Raw genomic sequence first — 14,347 nt, 5'->3', positions numbered from 1 at the left:
ACAAATATCAAAACACGAAATCTCTCACATCATCCCATGTCCCAATGTTGAGATTAGCCGGCGCTTCCCATCCTATAAAACCTGTTAAATCAAAGATACACCCGAAAATCTCTCCCTCTCTCTCTTTTTTGTGTATCAAGTTTTGACAAATCCCCGCTATGCGCCGTCTTATGAATGTTGAAAAAAACAGAACCATGTTAAGATGGTTATATACTCCCCTTCCCGTTCCCTTGTTTTTTTGTTCTTCCTCCCAAGAAATAGTTCTCTATGTATGTCGTGGCAGTGATATTTACGTGATTGCTGAAATGTTTGATGAATGAAAAGACCCTTTTGAAAAAGGCTCGGAGCCTAGTTTTTCTGTTGGTCAAGAAGTTAGGTTTAAGCGGAACCGGTGGTGTCCTCTACGGGAGGACATGTGCAGAACAGATTGGTGTCGCCATAGGCTATCAAAGGGTTAGCACACTGAAGTAAAAAGTGTCCTGCTGAATGGGAGGTGAAACTCACTGTCGTCCACACGACCAACCGTCGGCCAAAACTTCTTCTCCAAGAGATACGGCAGCGGATACGCCGCCTTCTCGCGCGAGTAGGGGCGATCCCACTTGCCCTCGGCATCCCCCAGGATGAGGTCGCGCTGCGGGTGCGGCGCGTTCTTGAGCACGTTGCCCTGGCGCGGCTGCTTGCCCTCCTCAATCTCGCGGATCTCGTTGCGGATGCTAATCATGGCGTCGACGAAGCGGTCGAGCTCCTCCTTGCTCTCGCTCTCCGTCGGCTCAATCATGAGCGTGTTGGGCACGGGCCAGCTCATGGTCGGGGCGTGGAAGCCGTAGTCCTGCAGGCGCTTGGCGATGTCAATGGCCTCGATGCCGGCCGTCTTCTGGAAGGGGCGGGCGTCGACGATGAACTCGTGCGCGCAGCGGCCCTTGTCGTTGGTGTAGAGGATGGGGTAGTGGTCCTTGAGGCGCGTCAGGAGGTAGTTGGCGTTGAGGAGGGCGACGGTGGTGGCCTTGCGCAGACCGGCATCGCCTGGGATTGAATTAGTTAGCAGACAGTTGGGGCAAGCGATGAATAAGATCTAAGGTTGTAAGTAAACATACCCATGGTGGAGATGTAGGACCAGCTGATGGGGACAATGCTGGCACTGCCAAAGGCGGCGCTGGACACGGGCGTCTGCGTGCTCTTGTGAGGCAGGTAAGGGATGAGGTGCTTCTTGACGCAGATGGGGCCGATACCAGGACCGCCACCGCCGTGGGGGATACAAAACGTCTTGTGCAGGTTCAGGTGGCAGACGTCGGCACCCAGCGCGCCGGGCGAGGTGAGCCCGATCTGGGCGTTCATGTTGGCGCCGTCCATGTAGACGAGACCGCCGTACTGGTGGACAATGTCGCAGACCTTGCGGACCTGGGGCTCAAAGACACCGTAGGTGCTGGGGTAGGTGATCATGATGGCGCCCAGCTCGGAGGCATGCTTCTTGCACTTGGCTTCGAGGTCTTCCAAGTCGAGGTTGCCCGTCTTGGTGTCGCACTTGATGGGCACGACGCGCATGCCGACCATGGCGGCGGACGCAGGGTTGGTGCCGTGGGCGGAGACGGGAATCAGGCAGATGTCGCGCTTGGGGCCGGGCTGCTGCTCGTGGTACTTGCGGATGGCCCGCAGACCGGCAAACTCACCCTGAGCACCCGAGTTGGGCTGTAGAGACGTGCCGTCCATGCCGGTCAGGGCAGCCAGCTGAGCAGAGGTGGCATCAAAGAGTCGCTGGTAGCCCTTGGCGCAGCTGTAGGGGGCGTGGGGGTGGATGTTGGATGCATTCTCGAGGCCAATGAGCTCCATCTGCGTGGTGCCGTTGAGCTTCATGGTGCAGGAGCCGAGGGGGATCATGGAGTGGACCAGGGACAGATCCTTGGACTGGAGGTGGTACATGTAGCGCAGCATCTCCGTCTCGCTGTGGTGGGAGTTGAAGACGGGGTGGGTGAGGAACTTGGACTGTCGCCGGACGGACTCGGGCAGGCTCTGGATGAGCTCCTCCGAGGACTGCGCGAATCCCTCCTTCCAGTACTTGGCGGAGACGTCGAGGTCGGCGTCGCTGTGGTTCTTGTAGGCAACCGTCTGGAAGGCCTTGACGACGCGAACGTAGAGCTTGAGGGTAAAGGTGGTGGGCACGGCCAGGACAAGCTCGTTGGGCTGCCAGGCCTTGCCGCTGCTGATGCCCTGATCCATGAGCTCGCGGCGCAGGGCCCGGCAAACAACGGGGTCGTCAAAGTGGAGGGCGACGGTGTCGGAGAGGACCTTGCCGTCGGCGTCGACGGAGCGGGTCGAAACGTTGAGGCCGTAGTGCTGGGCGGCGGCCTGGATCATGCGGGCGTGTCGCAGGTTGTTGATGGCCATCTCCCGCAGCTGCTCGGGGCCGTGGTAGATGGCGTACATGGCCGACATGTTGGCCAGAAGAGCCTGGGCAGTGCAGACGTTGCTCGTGGCCTTTTCTCGTCGAATGTGCTGCTCCCGCGTCTGCAGAGCCAGACGCAGGGCCCGGTCTCCTCGGCGGTCCCTGGAGACGCCAATCAGACGGCCGGGCAGACGTCGCTTGCTGCCTTCCTGAACCGCCATGAAGGCGGCGTGAGGTCCTCCGTAGCCCAGGGGAACGCCAAACCGCTGGGCGTTGCCAAAGGCAATGTCAGCCCCCCACTCGCCAGGAGGCGTCAGGAGCGTCAGGTTGGAAAGGTCGGTGGCGGCGCTCAGCAGGGTGCCCTGGGCGTGGGCCAGCTCGGCGAGCTCGCGGAAGTCGGAGACGCCTCCGTTGGAGTCGGGATACTGCACCATGACGCCAATGAGGTCGTCGCCGAGGGCCTTGATCTTGTCCTGGGCGTCGGGCGCCCCCAGATCCAGCACCTGGATGTGGATGCCGAACCCCTCGGCACGGCCGTGCATGACGCGGATGGTGGCGTCGTGCACCAGGTGCGAGACGACGTACGTCTTGCCGGAGCGCTTCTGCCTCGAGGCGGGCAGGCTGGTCAGGGACATGGTCATGGCCTCGCTGGCGGCGGTGCCCTCGTCGAGCAGGCTGGCATTGGCCACGGGCAGGCCCGTCAGGTCGGACACCATGGTCTGGAAGTTGAGCAGCGACTCGAGGCGGCCCTGGCTGATCTCGGGCTGGTAGGGCGTGTAGCTGGTGTACCAGGCCGGGTTCTCGAGCACGTTGCGCTTGATGACGGCCGGGATCTCGACCGGGTAGTAGCCGCCGCCGTTCATCCAGACGCGGATGTCATTGTGGGCGTTCATGTTCTTGAAGGCCTTGACGATGCCCGACTCGCTGTAGACGTGCGACTGGATCGTCTTCTTGGGCGGATCCAGCACGTCGGCGGGAATCACCTGCGACACAAAGGCGTCCAGCGTCTCAGCGCCGGGGCCCAGCGCCTTGAGCATCTGCTCGATCTCGTCGTCGCGCGGGCCAATGTGGCGGGCGCTGAAGTCCTTCCACGGCAGCTTGTTGGCCGCGCGGATCTGGCGCATCTCCCTGTAAGTCGGGTCATCCTGCAGCGCCTCGTACGCCGCACGCCGGTCGCCGCGGTGCAAGTCGGCGGCCGCATTGGCAGTGTTGGTGAGGCTGCGGACAGCAGACACAGAAGCAGCCACACGAGGCGCGCAAAGCCTCGCCTCATGGCGGGCCAGGGCGAGCGAGGGGCGAAGGGCAGCCCCTCGGGCGAGAACCAGCCGGGAGGCCATGGCGAGCCACGATGTTTTGTGAATGGCACTGGAAGAGGGACGGGCTGGCTGTGTGGGTGAGAGAGAGAGAGATGCTATGCTCGGCAGCAGAGCCTCGGAGAAAGCAGGCGTCTCCCTCGATAGCTCGAAGCAGAGGAGGAGGATGAGGACGAGGCACGACTAGACAAGGGAATGACAACGAGAAAGAAGAGAAAGAAGAAGGAGAAGGAGGAGGAGGAGGAGGAGAAGGAGGAGAATAAGAATCAGAACAAACAATCACTTTGCGCCTGGACTCACTCACTCACTTCGCTCGCACAAGCCGCCGCCAGCCCCAAGAAATTTGAACCGACGCCGCCCGGACGGCCGCGATTTCGAGTAGCCGCTTGGTAGCCTCGAATTCCTCACGCAGGCCCCCCCAGAAAATTTCAGATGACCGTCGCCTCTCCAGGCCCGTGAATGGCTGTCCGTGGCGGATCTTCGTGGGGCAGCCCGGCAGCCGTGATAGCGCTAGAGCGTGGAAGCCCTCGCCGGCAGCGGACCAGGACGACGAGCAGCCCGTCTTATATTCGTCTGGTCTCGTCTGGACAAGGGCTGGATCAGACCACTTTGGAGAGAGATGGGAGAGCGGCTGGAAACAGGCAGGCTAGAGGAGGCGAGGAGGATGCAGGAGAAGAATTGAGAAATGATGAGAAGAAGAAGAAGAGAAGAAGAAGACGGTGAGGCTATTTCCAATTCTAGTTCAGGTCCCCTTCCTTCCCTTTCGCTCCGACTGCTGGCTGGCCCTGCGGAGGATCAATGGCCATTCTTATCTGTCAATACCTGATAATACAACAACAAAGCGCCGAACGGGATCGGGGTATCACAGGGGGCCTTTGATGGGCCTCATTTTCACTTTTTCATTACTTTTTTTTTTTTTTGCCCTTCTCGGTCTGTCACCGTCCCTTGCATCGTCTTACGGTACTGTCTTCTGTAACTCACTTTTTTGTCTTTATTCTCTCGTTACCCTCCCTTATCCGCGGCTCCCCAGAGCCGAATATGGCAGCATTGACTCGCTCCGGATCAGCTCGCGGCATATCAACTGTACGACTTACTCCGTACTCCGTCCTAGCTCCTGTCCAGCCGGACATACAATAACAGGTAATACAACCAAACAACAACTACTACTACAACAGGCAGCATCTCACACTCTCGCACTGCTACTCCGTAAATACTGGAGCCGCTCGGCTCCGCAGAGTCCCTTGACTTATATGCTTGGAGCATAGTCGCAAGCGCCAGATAGTCCAAGTGCCCCTCCATGAATCATGCCCACATTGATAGTAATACTGGTAGTACGAGTAACAATCAGAAAAATCCATCATCAAATGGGCCAGCTTAATCTTTCTTCCGAAAACATTTCTTTTCTTTTGTGCTCAGGCTAGAAGTTTTCGGTTAGACAAATGATAATCGACAGTTGGTCCTTGATCCCATTGCCATCATCAGCTTCTCCCAATTTTTTTTCCACTGTGCGCGCTTGACCACAAACGACATCGGCCACTCACGGCCCGACGCTGAGCGATCACGCCGCCGCATCTGATTCGCCAGCCCGGATAAGCACCAAGCTTTTTCCCTGCATCATATTTTTTTTTTCGATGCATGTGTGAGGGTCATCAATCAGTTCTTCCAGAAACCTTGACCTTTTTCTCTCTCTTCTTCCGACCTGTCTTCTGCATTTCGCACCAACCCCAGGCCTCTTGTTTTCTGTTTCCTCTCTCTCTCTCCCTTATCGCACACTGTATTGCTTTTGTACACCCAGCAGAATTAGTGGGCGCGCATCCGAAATCGCACACGTTTTACGTAACGATCCGTCACCTTTTGCACTCAAACTTCAACAAACAACCACAACAAAGCACCCATCACATCACCATGTTTGGAGGATGTACGTACCTACCTTACCTTACCTTGCGCCGCCCAACCCCGATCAGATCCAGCCCAACTCCGAAACCAACCCTGGCTCTGCCACGAGAGACAGAGCAGCATCATGGGCGAGAGACTTGATAATATTTCTCCTTCATGAGCTCGCGTCATCGTGATCATGTGAACTGTGCTGACGACGTCTTTCTCGCCCTTGTCCAGTCGCCCCCCCGCAGCAGTCGCCCGAGGAGATTCGCGCCATGGAGGCCGAAGCGACCTTTACCGTCCAGCAGGTCGCTGCCACGGCCATCATGCTCTACCTCTGTATGTCCTATTATTTGCGCACCAATGTCTTTTTATGAATCGTACATTGTGCGCCGTTGCTGACCGCAAGATGAACAGCTCCCTTCGCCGTTGACATGATCAGCCGCATCTTCTAAACCCGCATCCACAAAAGGCACGAAAGAAGACCAAACATTCGTATATAGACCAACGAAAACATCATGTAACACTACCTTACACCACATTGCTTCTCGCTCCGGCACATGATCCATTGGCGGATGCCCGCGCCGGTATTTCCGATTGGCGAAATGTTGATACCTAGGTAAATGCTGCCGATGGGGTTACGACTCCAAGCAACGGCATTCATCTCCTCACTGTACGATAGACTTGACCGCTCGAGGTCGAACGACAAGAGACGAATTCTTATGTTGGGTCATTTGGGACAAACATTGGACGAACCGAAACGCACGATAGAAACGGGAAATCAAGAACCACATGCTCTATATCTGTTGGTGAATATGTGGTGACAGACTCGAAAGGAGCGCTCGACTCGGCAAACCAAGAGAAAATGATGCTTCGTTCAAATCACTCAAGTACTTGGCGTATGCCTTACAAGACGCTTTTGGATTCATTCAATTCTACAGCATGGTACAGCTGCTGAAAGCCAAGTTGCCTCAAACCGCCTTTCTACGGCAACCAAAAACTGCCTACCAACGTTCCCATCCGGTTTACGTCAAAAACACACAAAAAAAAAAAAGTCTCCAGATTAACACCAGTAGCATCATGCCTCCAGTAAAAAGAAATCAAAGCCCCCTCCTCGCGACACCTTTTCGATTGCGCAGAAAGAAGCTCTCATCGCGACCGCGACGTCGAGTTCCTGCTCTTTTCCCACTCCTGATAGTCCGCGTTGAGCGCCTCGAGCTCCTTTTTCAGATGCTGGAGCTGCTTCTCGTAATCTTCCAGTACCTGTAGTCCATTTGTTAGCCACCAAATACCCCCATGACCCAAGCATCGATTGACAAGAGCCTCGACTTACTCGCTTCGCCTTGGCCTGTGTCTCCTCGTCCAGCCCCTCGCTCTCAGCCCCAGCCGGCTTCTCCAGCTCCTTGTTCAGCCTCTCAGAGTACTCCCTCAGGACAATCAGCCTGCTCCAGAGCTCCTCTTCCCGCGCGCCAACGGCCGGGTCCTGCACGTCGCGCTCCAGAGCCTGCAGCCTGCTCTTCAGATCGTCCTCGTCGCCGCTGAGCGCGTAGCCCCTGTTCCTCAGGATCTGCACCTTGGCCGCCAGCGCCAGGCACCGGTTGGAGATCATCGTCTGCCGCCTCCGGGCAGCCAGGGCTCGCGTCTCCGTCTCCAGCTCGTGCCGCTGCAGCAGCGCATCCAGGCAGCCGTTGATCTGGTGCAGCCGCGTGTTGAACTCGGAAATGGCGCGCTTCTGCGTCTTGAGCCGGTCTGCCACGCCCGTGTAGCCCGCGCACAGCACGGGCATGAAGCCAGGCGCCGGCTTGTTCTGCAGCGCCTCCTCCCATTCCCGAGGGTCCTCGTGCGGCTGGGGCTTGTAGAAGGGGATGTGTGCTTCGTCGACCTTGTTGTAAAAGTAGTGCTTGAACACGCAGCTCGGGCTGGCAGGGTCCCATTTCTCCGTCACCAGCTTCATCTGCTCCAGGATCGGCTTCTGGTCTGTCCACATCACCATGGCTCGTCAGTAGTTTGTCGCGACACTTCCTGTAAGCAACAATGAGAGAAGGAACAAGGAAAACTTACGCGGCGTCTCCTGGCCGGGCTGCCATAGAGAGCTCGACAGCTGGGCTTGTGACTGCGACAGCGCGGGCACCTGCTGTGTCTGCTGGGGCTGGGCGAGCAGCGAACCTCCAATCGCCGGCGCCTGCTGGCCTGCGCCCAGGGTCTGGCCAAAGACGCCGGATGTCTGCGTCTGCTGGGCGGGCTGCGCCGTCTGGGCCGAGCCAAAGAGCCCTCCCGAGCCCAGAGGCTTCGTTTGTCCGAACAGCGACATGGTGCAGAGAGGCAGACCGCAGGTCTCGTAGGGGTGTCTGCCGAGCTCCTCAGAGGAGCTTTGGAATAGCCGAAGAAATGCGACAAGGCGCAAAATGTATTGCAATGCGTGTTTCCGGGGTTCAGGGGGGTGGTTGTCGTTTGGCGAATGGCTGGCAGCGTCAAGGGCCGTCCAGGTTGATGCGCGGATGTTTTTCTCGTCGCTGGGCAGTTTGTTGACTTCAGGTTGCTACAAAATTGCTGCCAGGGTCGCGCTCAGCGGTACATGCAGGAGGTACCAGCTGCCACGCAGTTCAGCCTTGTCCACCGTTCAGCCAATCACAGCTCGTCATCAGCGTCAAATCGCGGCACGCAGCTCTGAAGGGCGCAACAGCCGAATGATGCAGATAGAAGATGCAATTGCAGATTGGTATAATGAGAGGGTCCAATCTCTGCCGAACCTAACGATATCCTCTCATAGGACTTGAGGATGAGGGAAGATGCAAGAAGTTGATGCAAGAGAAGACTTCTTACTTGGATGAGTCAGCAGTTCCGGCCATCGTTGATGGAAGCTACTTGCAGTACCTGCCGCTCTTAATCAGCAACCGCACGACCACTAATTCACAGAGATTATAGCGCAAAGTCTGGCAAAATCAGCAGCTGCAGCAGGCTTCAGGTCCCGCTAAACAATCGCATCTCAGCAGGCCAGGTATTTCTCACGCATTCCAGGTACCCCGCGACAACACCAACGAGGCTGCGCTTGCTGACCCCCCGGTCGCCTCTGATTGGCCGCAAGCAACCTACAATCTTTCAACTAAGCCCATCCGAAGAGACCTCATACTGTAGCTCCATTATCCTCCTCCAGGCTTCACACAGGTGTCGACCGCGAACCTCCGGCAACCATGGCATCACGACGGTCTCAGTACGTTTACCAACCCCTTGAGAACCCAGCAGCGACGCAATTGAGTCGTCCCGGCACCCCATACCGGCGACAATCCCCCCTCCCGCGAGAACCCAGCAGCAGCAGCTAACAGAACTCGTCAGTTTCCACCAGCAGGTGCTCATCGACACCACGCCTCTCCCCGACAGCATCCCCCCCGTCCAGGAGATTGGCGCCAGCTCCGCGCCCCTGCTGTCTGCGTCCTTCTTCATCGGCGCCCGATGCCGCGACTACAACGATGACTACATGCAGTGCAAGACGGAGAACCCGGGCAAGGGCGAGCTGAACTGCCTCAAGGAGGGCCGAAGGGTCACCCGCTGCGCCCAGAGCGTGTACGTTTTCCTTCTTGATGCTCATGAGCGAAACCCCATCAATTTGCGGGAGGACCGAAGCGAGACATATATGCCGGAGAGCTGGGCTTGGAAGAGAGAGAGAGGGGCCGAATCCGCCTGTTCAAGGATGGAATAACTGATGGACGAGATTGCATACAGGCTCACCGACATCAACACACACTGCCTGGCCGAGTTCCGCAAGCACTGGGAATGCCTCGACAACCGGAACCAGCAGCTCTGGCAATGCCGCCCCGCCGAGTGGAAGCTCAGCAAGTGCGTCTACGAGAACCTGGTACGTCTCCCCTTAATAAAAAAACAACCGACATCTCCCCATATATACATGTCCCCCTTCCTCACCATTTGCAATAATACGCCCGTGAAACATTTACTGAACGAAATTTCGCCAAATATTAGAAACTGGAAAAGAAGATTCCCGATCAGCCCGCCAACGTCACCCCCGTTGAGCTGCGGCCGAAACAAATCTTCGCCGACGTGAGAATCGGCCCCGGAGACGGCAAGCCATTTGTCCCCGCGCAGTCTGGCGCTTCACAGTGAGTGGTGAGGGGAAGGAAAGGATAAGAGTAGAGAGGAGGGAGGGGGGGTTGAACTGGTGGGAACCAGGGGCTGCTTCGTGTACAGTTTTCCGCCACCTGAGTTGAAATTGAAGAGACAAAAAAAAAAAAAAAATAACCCAACATATTACATACGATGCCCTTTGCAATTCACTTGCTCGGCAACATGTGACTCTCAATATGACTCTCGGACCCCTCGTGAAAAGAAGACGTGGCCTTGACGAAGAGCCCATGACAGTCAGGAAATGTCTGGGAACTCCGGACCGAAACACCATGAAGGCAACGCCGTTTGACGCAGAGACATCGATGCCACAAACACACCCACGACACCCAAAATAGAAAAAGGTTAACCTAACCCAACCCCAGGTGTTACACGGAACAGCTCAGCATCTCTCCCTCCCTCCCTCCGTCGGACCGCAAAGCCCTTCCCCTCTCCCCCCGCGGGCATTCGCATTTCTCTCCTACGGCACGCGGCTTCAAACCCCCGCTCTCAAGGGTCAAGTCATAGTAATAGTGCATGCAGGTCACACATCCACAAAGACCATTACTCAGTTTCCTCCCTCCCTCCCCCTCCCCCTCTCCCCCAAGTTCACACGAAGATCTCGGCCATGTTGTACTCGTCGTCAGTCGTCGGGCAAAGCCTCCCCCCGGCATCACAAGAAAGGGGGAATGGAATCACGAATGACACCTTGACACAACAGCCAAACTTTAAATTGACCGAACAAAGCAGTACCTAAAATGAGGGGGTTCGTTCCCTCAGTCTTTTCTGAGAGTCTTGTCACCAGCAAGCTTCCGTATACGAGCTGAAGCTAAACTGTCAATGTCATTCACGTAAGTACCAAGTAAGTAAGGCACATATAGGCTACTGGCATCACTAAAGCCGAGACATTTCAACACGAGATATATCTCGTCAACAGGCCCGGGGACTTGCTGCCACTACTCCTGCCACCCGCTCAAGGGACGACGTATGACACATGTCTACAGCGCTTTTTCTTCTATCTGGTGGTGACACTATCTAACTCGGGGAAAGCTGACAGCCAAGAATTACATGCATCAATTTCGTCATATTTGAAAACTGCGGGGTTTGCTTAACGGAGCTGTTGTCTGGTTTGGGAGGTTTGGATTTGTTCGGCTTCGGCTCGAGGACTTGACGGACGTCTGCGTTGGCGTTTTCGTCGCATATGCATGTCCCTTCCCAGCCGTCAGTTGGAGATGTCGTAACACGATGGGGGGGGGCTTACGTATTTGAAATAAGAAAGGGCACAGGGCAGATGCATGAGCCTTGAGATGAGTCAATCGTCATTTCTTGCATGGCAATAACACGAAGTTCTACTCGAGCATTCGTAGGGGTCAAGTCATTCAAAGGGGACGACTTGGAGTTACTGCATGGAGGCACTGCTACCCTACAGAACACCCAAGTAAGGCCACTGGGCAACACACAAACAAAGGCAGGACTCAATAAACGCAGTCGATGACAAATATAGAGCTCGATGAATAGATTGCATGATTTACATTGTTAAAGTAGTCATACCGTAGCATTTGCTGGTTCATACGTGGCAGCGCTCAACCACCAGCAAACCACCACCTGCTTTGCCCTCAAGGCTCTCCGCATATCCGCGAAGCAGCCTCCCTTCCAAGCCAGCAACCGGCAAACCTAGCACCTTTTGGGGACATCCTACTCTACAGCAAGGCAAGGTACGATGCAACCGATACAGACAAATAGTTTCTAGAGTGCAAAGCTCTGAGCGATGGCTTAATATGAAACCGCCTGGTTCCACAACACAACACTTTAGACAAGATCAATAGACGGGCCGGGAAAAAAAAAACACCAGAATGATCACCAAAACAAAGAAGAAAAAAAAAAGAAAAAAGAAAAAAAAGAGAGACCGCAAGAAACAACACGTCTTTGATGTTTCAGCCACATCGCGCCGGCTGAGCCTTTGGTACCCGTTGGCCGTGGCAAAAGGATAGCTCCGATTCAGCCTACCTTATACTTGGTCCAACGACTACCTATCTATTCCTCACAATTGTATAGAGTACTACGTGTGAATCCAAGCCTCAGCGCGACAGGATAGAGGCTCCTAGACTCAGCTGAAATGGATAGATTCCTCATGACAGCACGGACAGAGCAGCTGTTGCGTTCAACATGCACAAACGCAGCCACGCCGAGGAAGCTGAATAGGGGGCGACACAATCACTTACGCATCGGTTCCTAGCGGCGCTTATGTGCATTCCATATTTGCCAGGCTAGCCACGTCAAAAGAGCCGACAGGCAAACAGCGAGAAGAGAGTGAAGCAGGGCCAAGCGGAGACAGGTGTCGGCGGCGGCTCGTTTCAGATAGGCCCGTAGCCAGTCCCGCAGGCCCGGAAAGCCCGTGGCCTGGGGGGGCGTTGACCGCTCGGATTGTTGCCGTCTATCGCTTTGGCCGACAACGTGAGGATATCTGAGGCTCAGGTTGTCTTTCACGGGGGACCACCAGCCAGCAAACTTAATAAATCATTTTGGGAGACGGCGACATCGGCTTGGGCGTGGATGCAGAATTGGTGGATTCGTGCCCGTCCTGGCAATGTTCTGGAAGGGCCGGGCACCTTGCCAGGAGGCTGACCTGACCGTGATGGATATGAATGGAAATTGCCTGGAATCCCTTCATTACGTGATTCTCATTTACGCAAGACACAGCTGCCAGCGTCTCCAGCTAGAAGTGCTAAGCAACTGTCAGTGGTATGATTAATTGCGTCCGAGGCAAAGCGTAGAAAAATAAACCTCGGTTTGGTAATGCCTAATTGACCTTGTCAATCAAAGTAAATGACAAGTCGTGGGGTTGGTGGAGTTAATCTTACACTCAATCTGGAGCGGCAGACCAAACGGCCTTTGTCTGCAGGTCAACACACATTCTGCTCGAGTCGAGCACGCGAGCAGATCCGTTCAGGGCGCCAAGAGATGACCAGCTGCGCGGCGTCTGTCTTGCATGCTGATGGTTAGCGGCAGATGTAACGGACACTGCTGCTGAGATTCATGTAGTCCTGTAGACGGGCGAAGGAGGCGCCTGTAAGACTCTGACGAGCCCCTAAGAACATCTCGACCGTGGATGCGGAGCTGAGTCCGTCGGGTCTCGACTCAAGGCACTCCGGGCCGGACGTAGGAGCTGTGCTTCCGAGCGACGCGGACAAGGGGATCCAGGGACCACTGCATCGTGGCAGCGGTTGTCTATCTGATTCACCAGGGGATGCGGATAGACAGCACGGCAAGCATCAAGCGGATACACTCGATCAAGGCTGTGGGACCATCAGGCAAGATGGGCCGACGTACCGACGGGCTACCTCATTAGTGAGGACAACTCTGAAGTCAACAGACGTGATGGTGCTCGTGGGCAGGAGACGGCGTGCAGCCGGAGGGAATCAGGGAGCCACCAGGGAGTGACGGCGGCTACTCGGCCGGAATGGAGCCAAGATAGTCACGAACAAGGAGCACTAGTGGTGTAGATGAATCCAGAATCGAGACTGCGCAAGGGGAGACAATAAATGTCTTGCCCTGGATTCCGACAGCCATGTGCTGTTGAGCCCCGCCAGACGACGGCTTCGGCGGCAAGGGGGAGCCATCGATGACATCCTAGGTAATCAACTTGCGCAGACGGAGGGAAAACGAAGTGGGAAAAAGGGCGGCGGCAGTTTGTTGGTTTATCCAGGAGCTGGGGCCTCGCTCGGCCTCGTGTGTCCAAACGGTGCGCTTGATGAGACGGGGGTACAAAGAGGCTGAAGCAAGCCACGTCCTGGGAACGGGTACCAATAGTCCGTGCAACGAGGCGAACTGTCAAAGGCGTCATAGTGAATGTATGAAGACGGGAGGTGAAAAGGAGAAAAGAGAAGAGAAGCAAAGAAAAGTAAAAAGGAAAGAAAAGAGAGAGGAAAGAATGGAAATATTGTTGGCAGAAGGTGAAGCCTGCCAAGCGCGGTTGCCGTTTTGGCGGACCCCGCATCTGGACAATTGGGATCTGCGTCTAATACGGTCTGGTCTGGCATTGTCAATTGGAAGTCGCTGGTAACTGTTCATGCATCGTACAAGGACGCAAGAATGCAACTTTGTTTGTGCATGTCGGCGCACGCGGGCCGGGAGCGATGCATCCCATCAGATTCGATCCTGTGAGGCCTGCGCATCCCACCGCTGGGAACGGCGTCCTTTGCGGTGCTGTTTCACGTTGCATCGCCCGGTATCCGGGGCGCAAATCTTCTCTTGCTGGTCGAAACGATGCTCCAGAAGATCCATACCTACATGTACCTCTTAGACTTACCTAGAGCAGGTCAGTATTAGGTACCTCCCTCATAGGCTTGACAAGCGCCAAAGTCACAAGCAGCAACAGCACCGGATTATATCAATAGGAGACCCAAGGGTGAAATGAGTGACATTCATCACTCCTCCTGCCCCATTCCATGGATACTTCGTACTTGATGCCTCCCGTCGTCCATGTCAAAGAAAAAGGGTTTCCCCCCGTTGACCAGCAATAAAAGCCCAATGGCAGGCCGTCGATAGGCTGACAAAGAGCGCTGGAGATGAGGTAGGGGGTGACACAGAGCGATTAGTGCCGTTTCAGGGATAAAAAGTCCCGCAAGACCGCCTGGAGCTTGTTTGATGGAGACGCCGGCGC

General features: G+C 55.7%; 4 protein-coding genes across 4 annotated transcripts; 2 read left to right on the top strand and 2 right to left on the bottom strand.

Annotated features, from left to right (window-relative positions):
• Window position 1: 1 nt before the first annotated feature.
• TRIREDRAFT_81339 (glycine decarboxylase-like protein) lies at window positions 2–3,504 on the bottom strand (the record flags this gene model as incomplete). The annotated part of the gene is made up of 4 exons (XM_006968522.1): window positions 2–443; window positions 505–1,023; window positions 1,095–2,103; window positions 2,167–3,504. 4 exons carry the CDS (start codon window positions 3,502–3,504, stop codon window positions 379–381), a joined length of 2,931 nt encoding a protein of 976 aa, XP_006968584.1. The 3' UTR covers window positions 2–378.
• Window positions 3,505–5,598: 2,094 nt separating this feature from the next.
• On the top strand, window positions 5,599–6,190 carry TRIREDRAFT_111035 (uncharacterized protein; the record flags this gene model as incomplete). Its single annotated transcript, XM_006968580.1, has 3 exons — window positions 5,599–5,611; window positions 5,809–5,910; window positions 6,075–6,190. The coding sequence occupies 3 exons, from the start codon at window positions 5,599–5,601 to the stop codon at window positions 6,188–6,190; spliced, it is 231 nt and encodes a 76-aa protein (XP_006968642.1).
• A 530-nt stretch (window positions 6,191–6,720) lies between these two features.
• On the bottom strand, window positions 6,721–8,014 carry TRIREDRAFT_123598 (uncharacterized protein; the record flags this gene model as incomplete). The annotated part of the gene is made up of 3 exons (XM_006968521.1): window positions 7,633–8,014; window positions 6,905–7,548; window positions 6,721–6,834 (listed from the first exon to the last, which is right to left on the bottom strand). Exons 1-3 carry the CDS (start codon window positions 7,880–7,882, stop codon window positions 6,721–6,723), a joined length of 1,008 nt encoding a protein of 335 aa, XP_006968583.1. The 5' UTR covers window positions 7,883–8,014.
• Window positions 8,015–8,762: 748 nt separating this feature from the next.
• On the top strand, window positions 8,763–10,212 carry TRIREDRAFT_111033 (uncharacterized protein; the record flags this gene model as incomplete). Its single annotated transcript, XM_006968579.1, has 5 exons — window positions 8,763–8,782; window positions 8,905–9,132; window positions 9,292–9,424; window positions 9,547–9,683; window positions 10,071–10,212. 5 exons carry the CDS (start codon window positions 8,763–8,765, stop codon window positions 10,210–10,212), a joined length of 660 nt encoding a protein of 219 aa, XP_006968641.1.
• Window positions 10,213–14,347: the final 4,135 nt, after the last annotated feature.

This window comes from Trichoderma reesei, assembly GCF_000167675.1.
Source record: "Trichoderma reesei QM6a unplaced genomic scaffold TRIREscaffold_24, whole genome shotgun sequence".
Taxonomy (NCBI): domain Eukaryota; kingdom Fungi; phylum Ascomycota; class Sordariomycetes; order Hypocreales; family Hypocreaceae; genus Trichoderma; species Trichoderma reesei.
The sequence above is the reverse complement of the archived record's forward strand: the minus strand, read 5'-3'. Positions and strand labels throughout refer to the sequence as shown.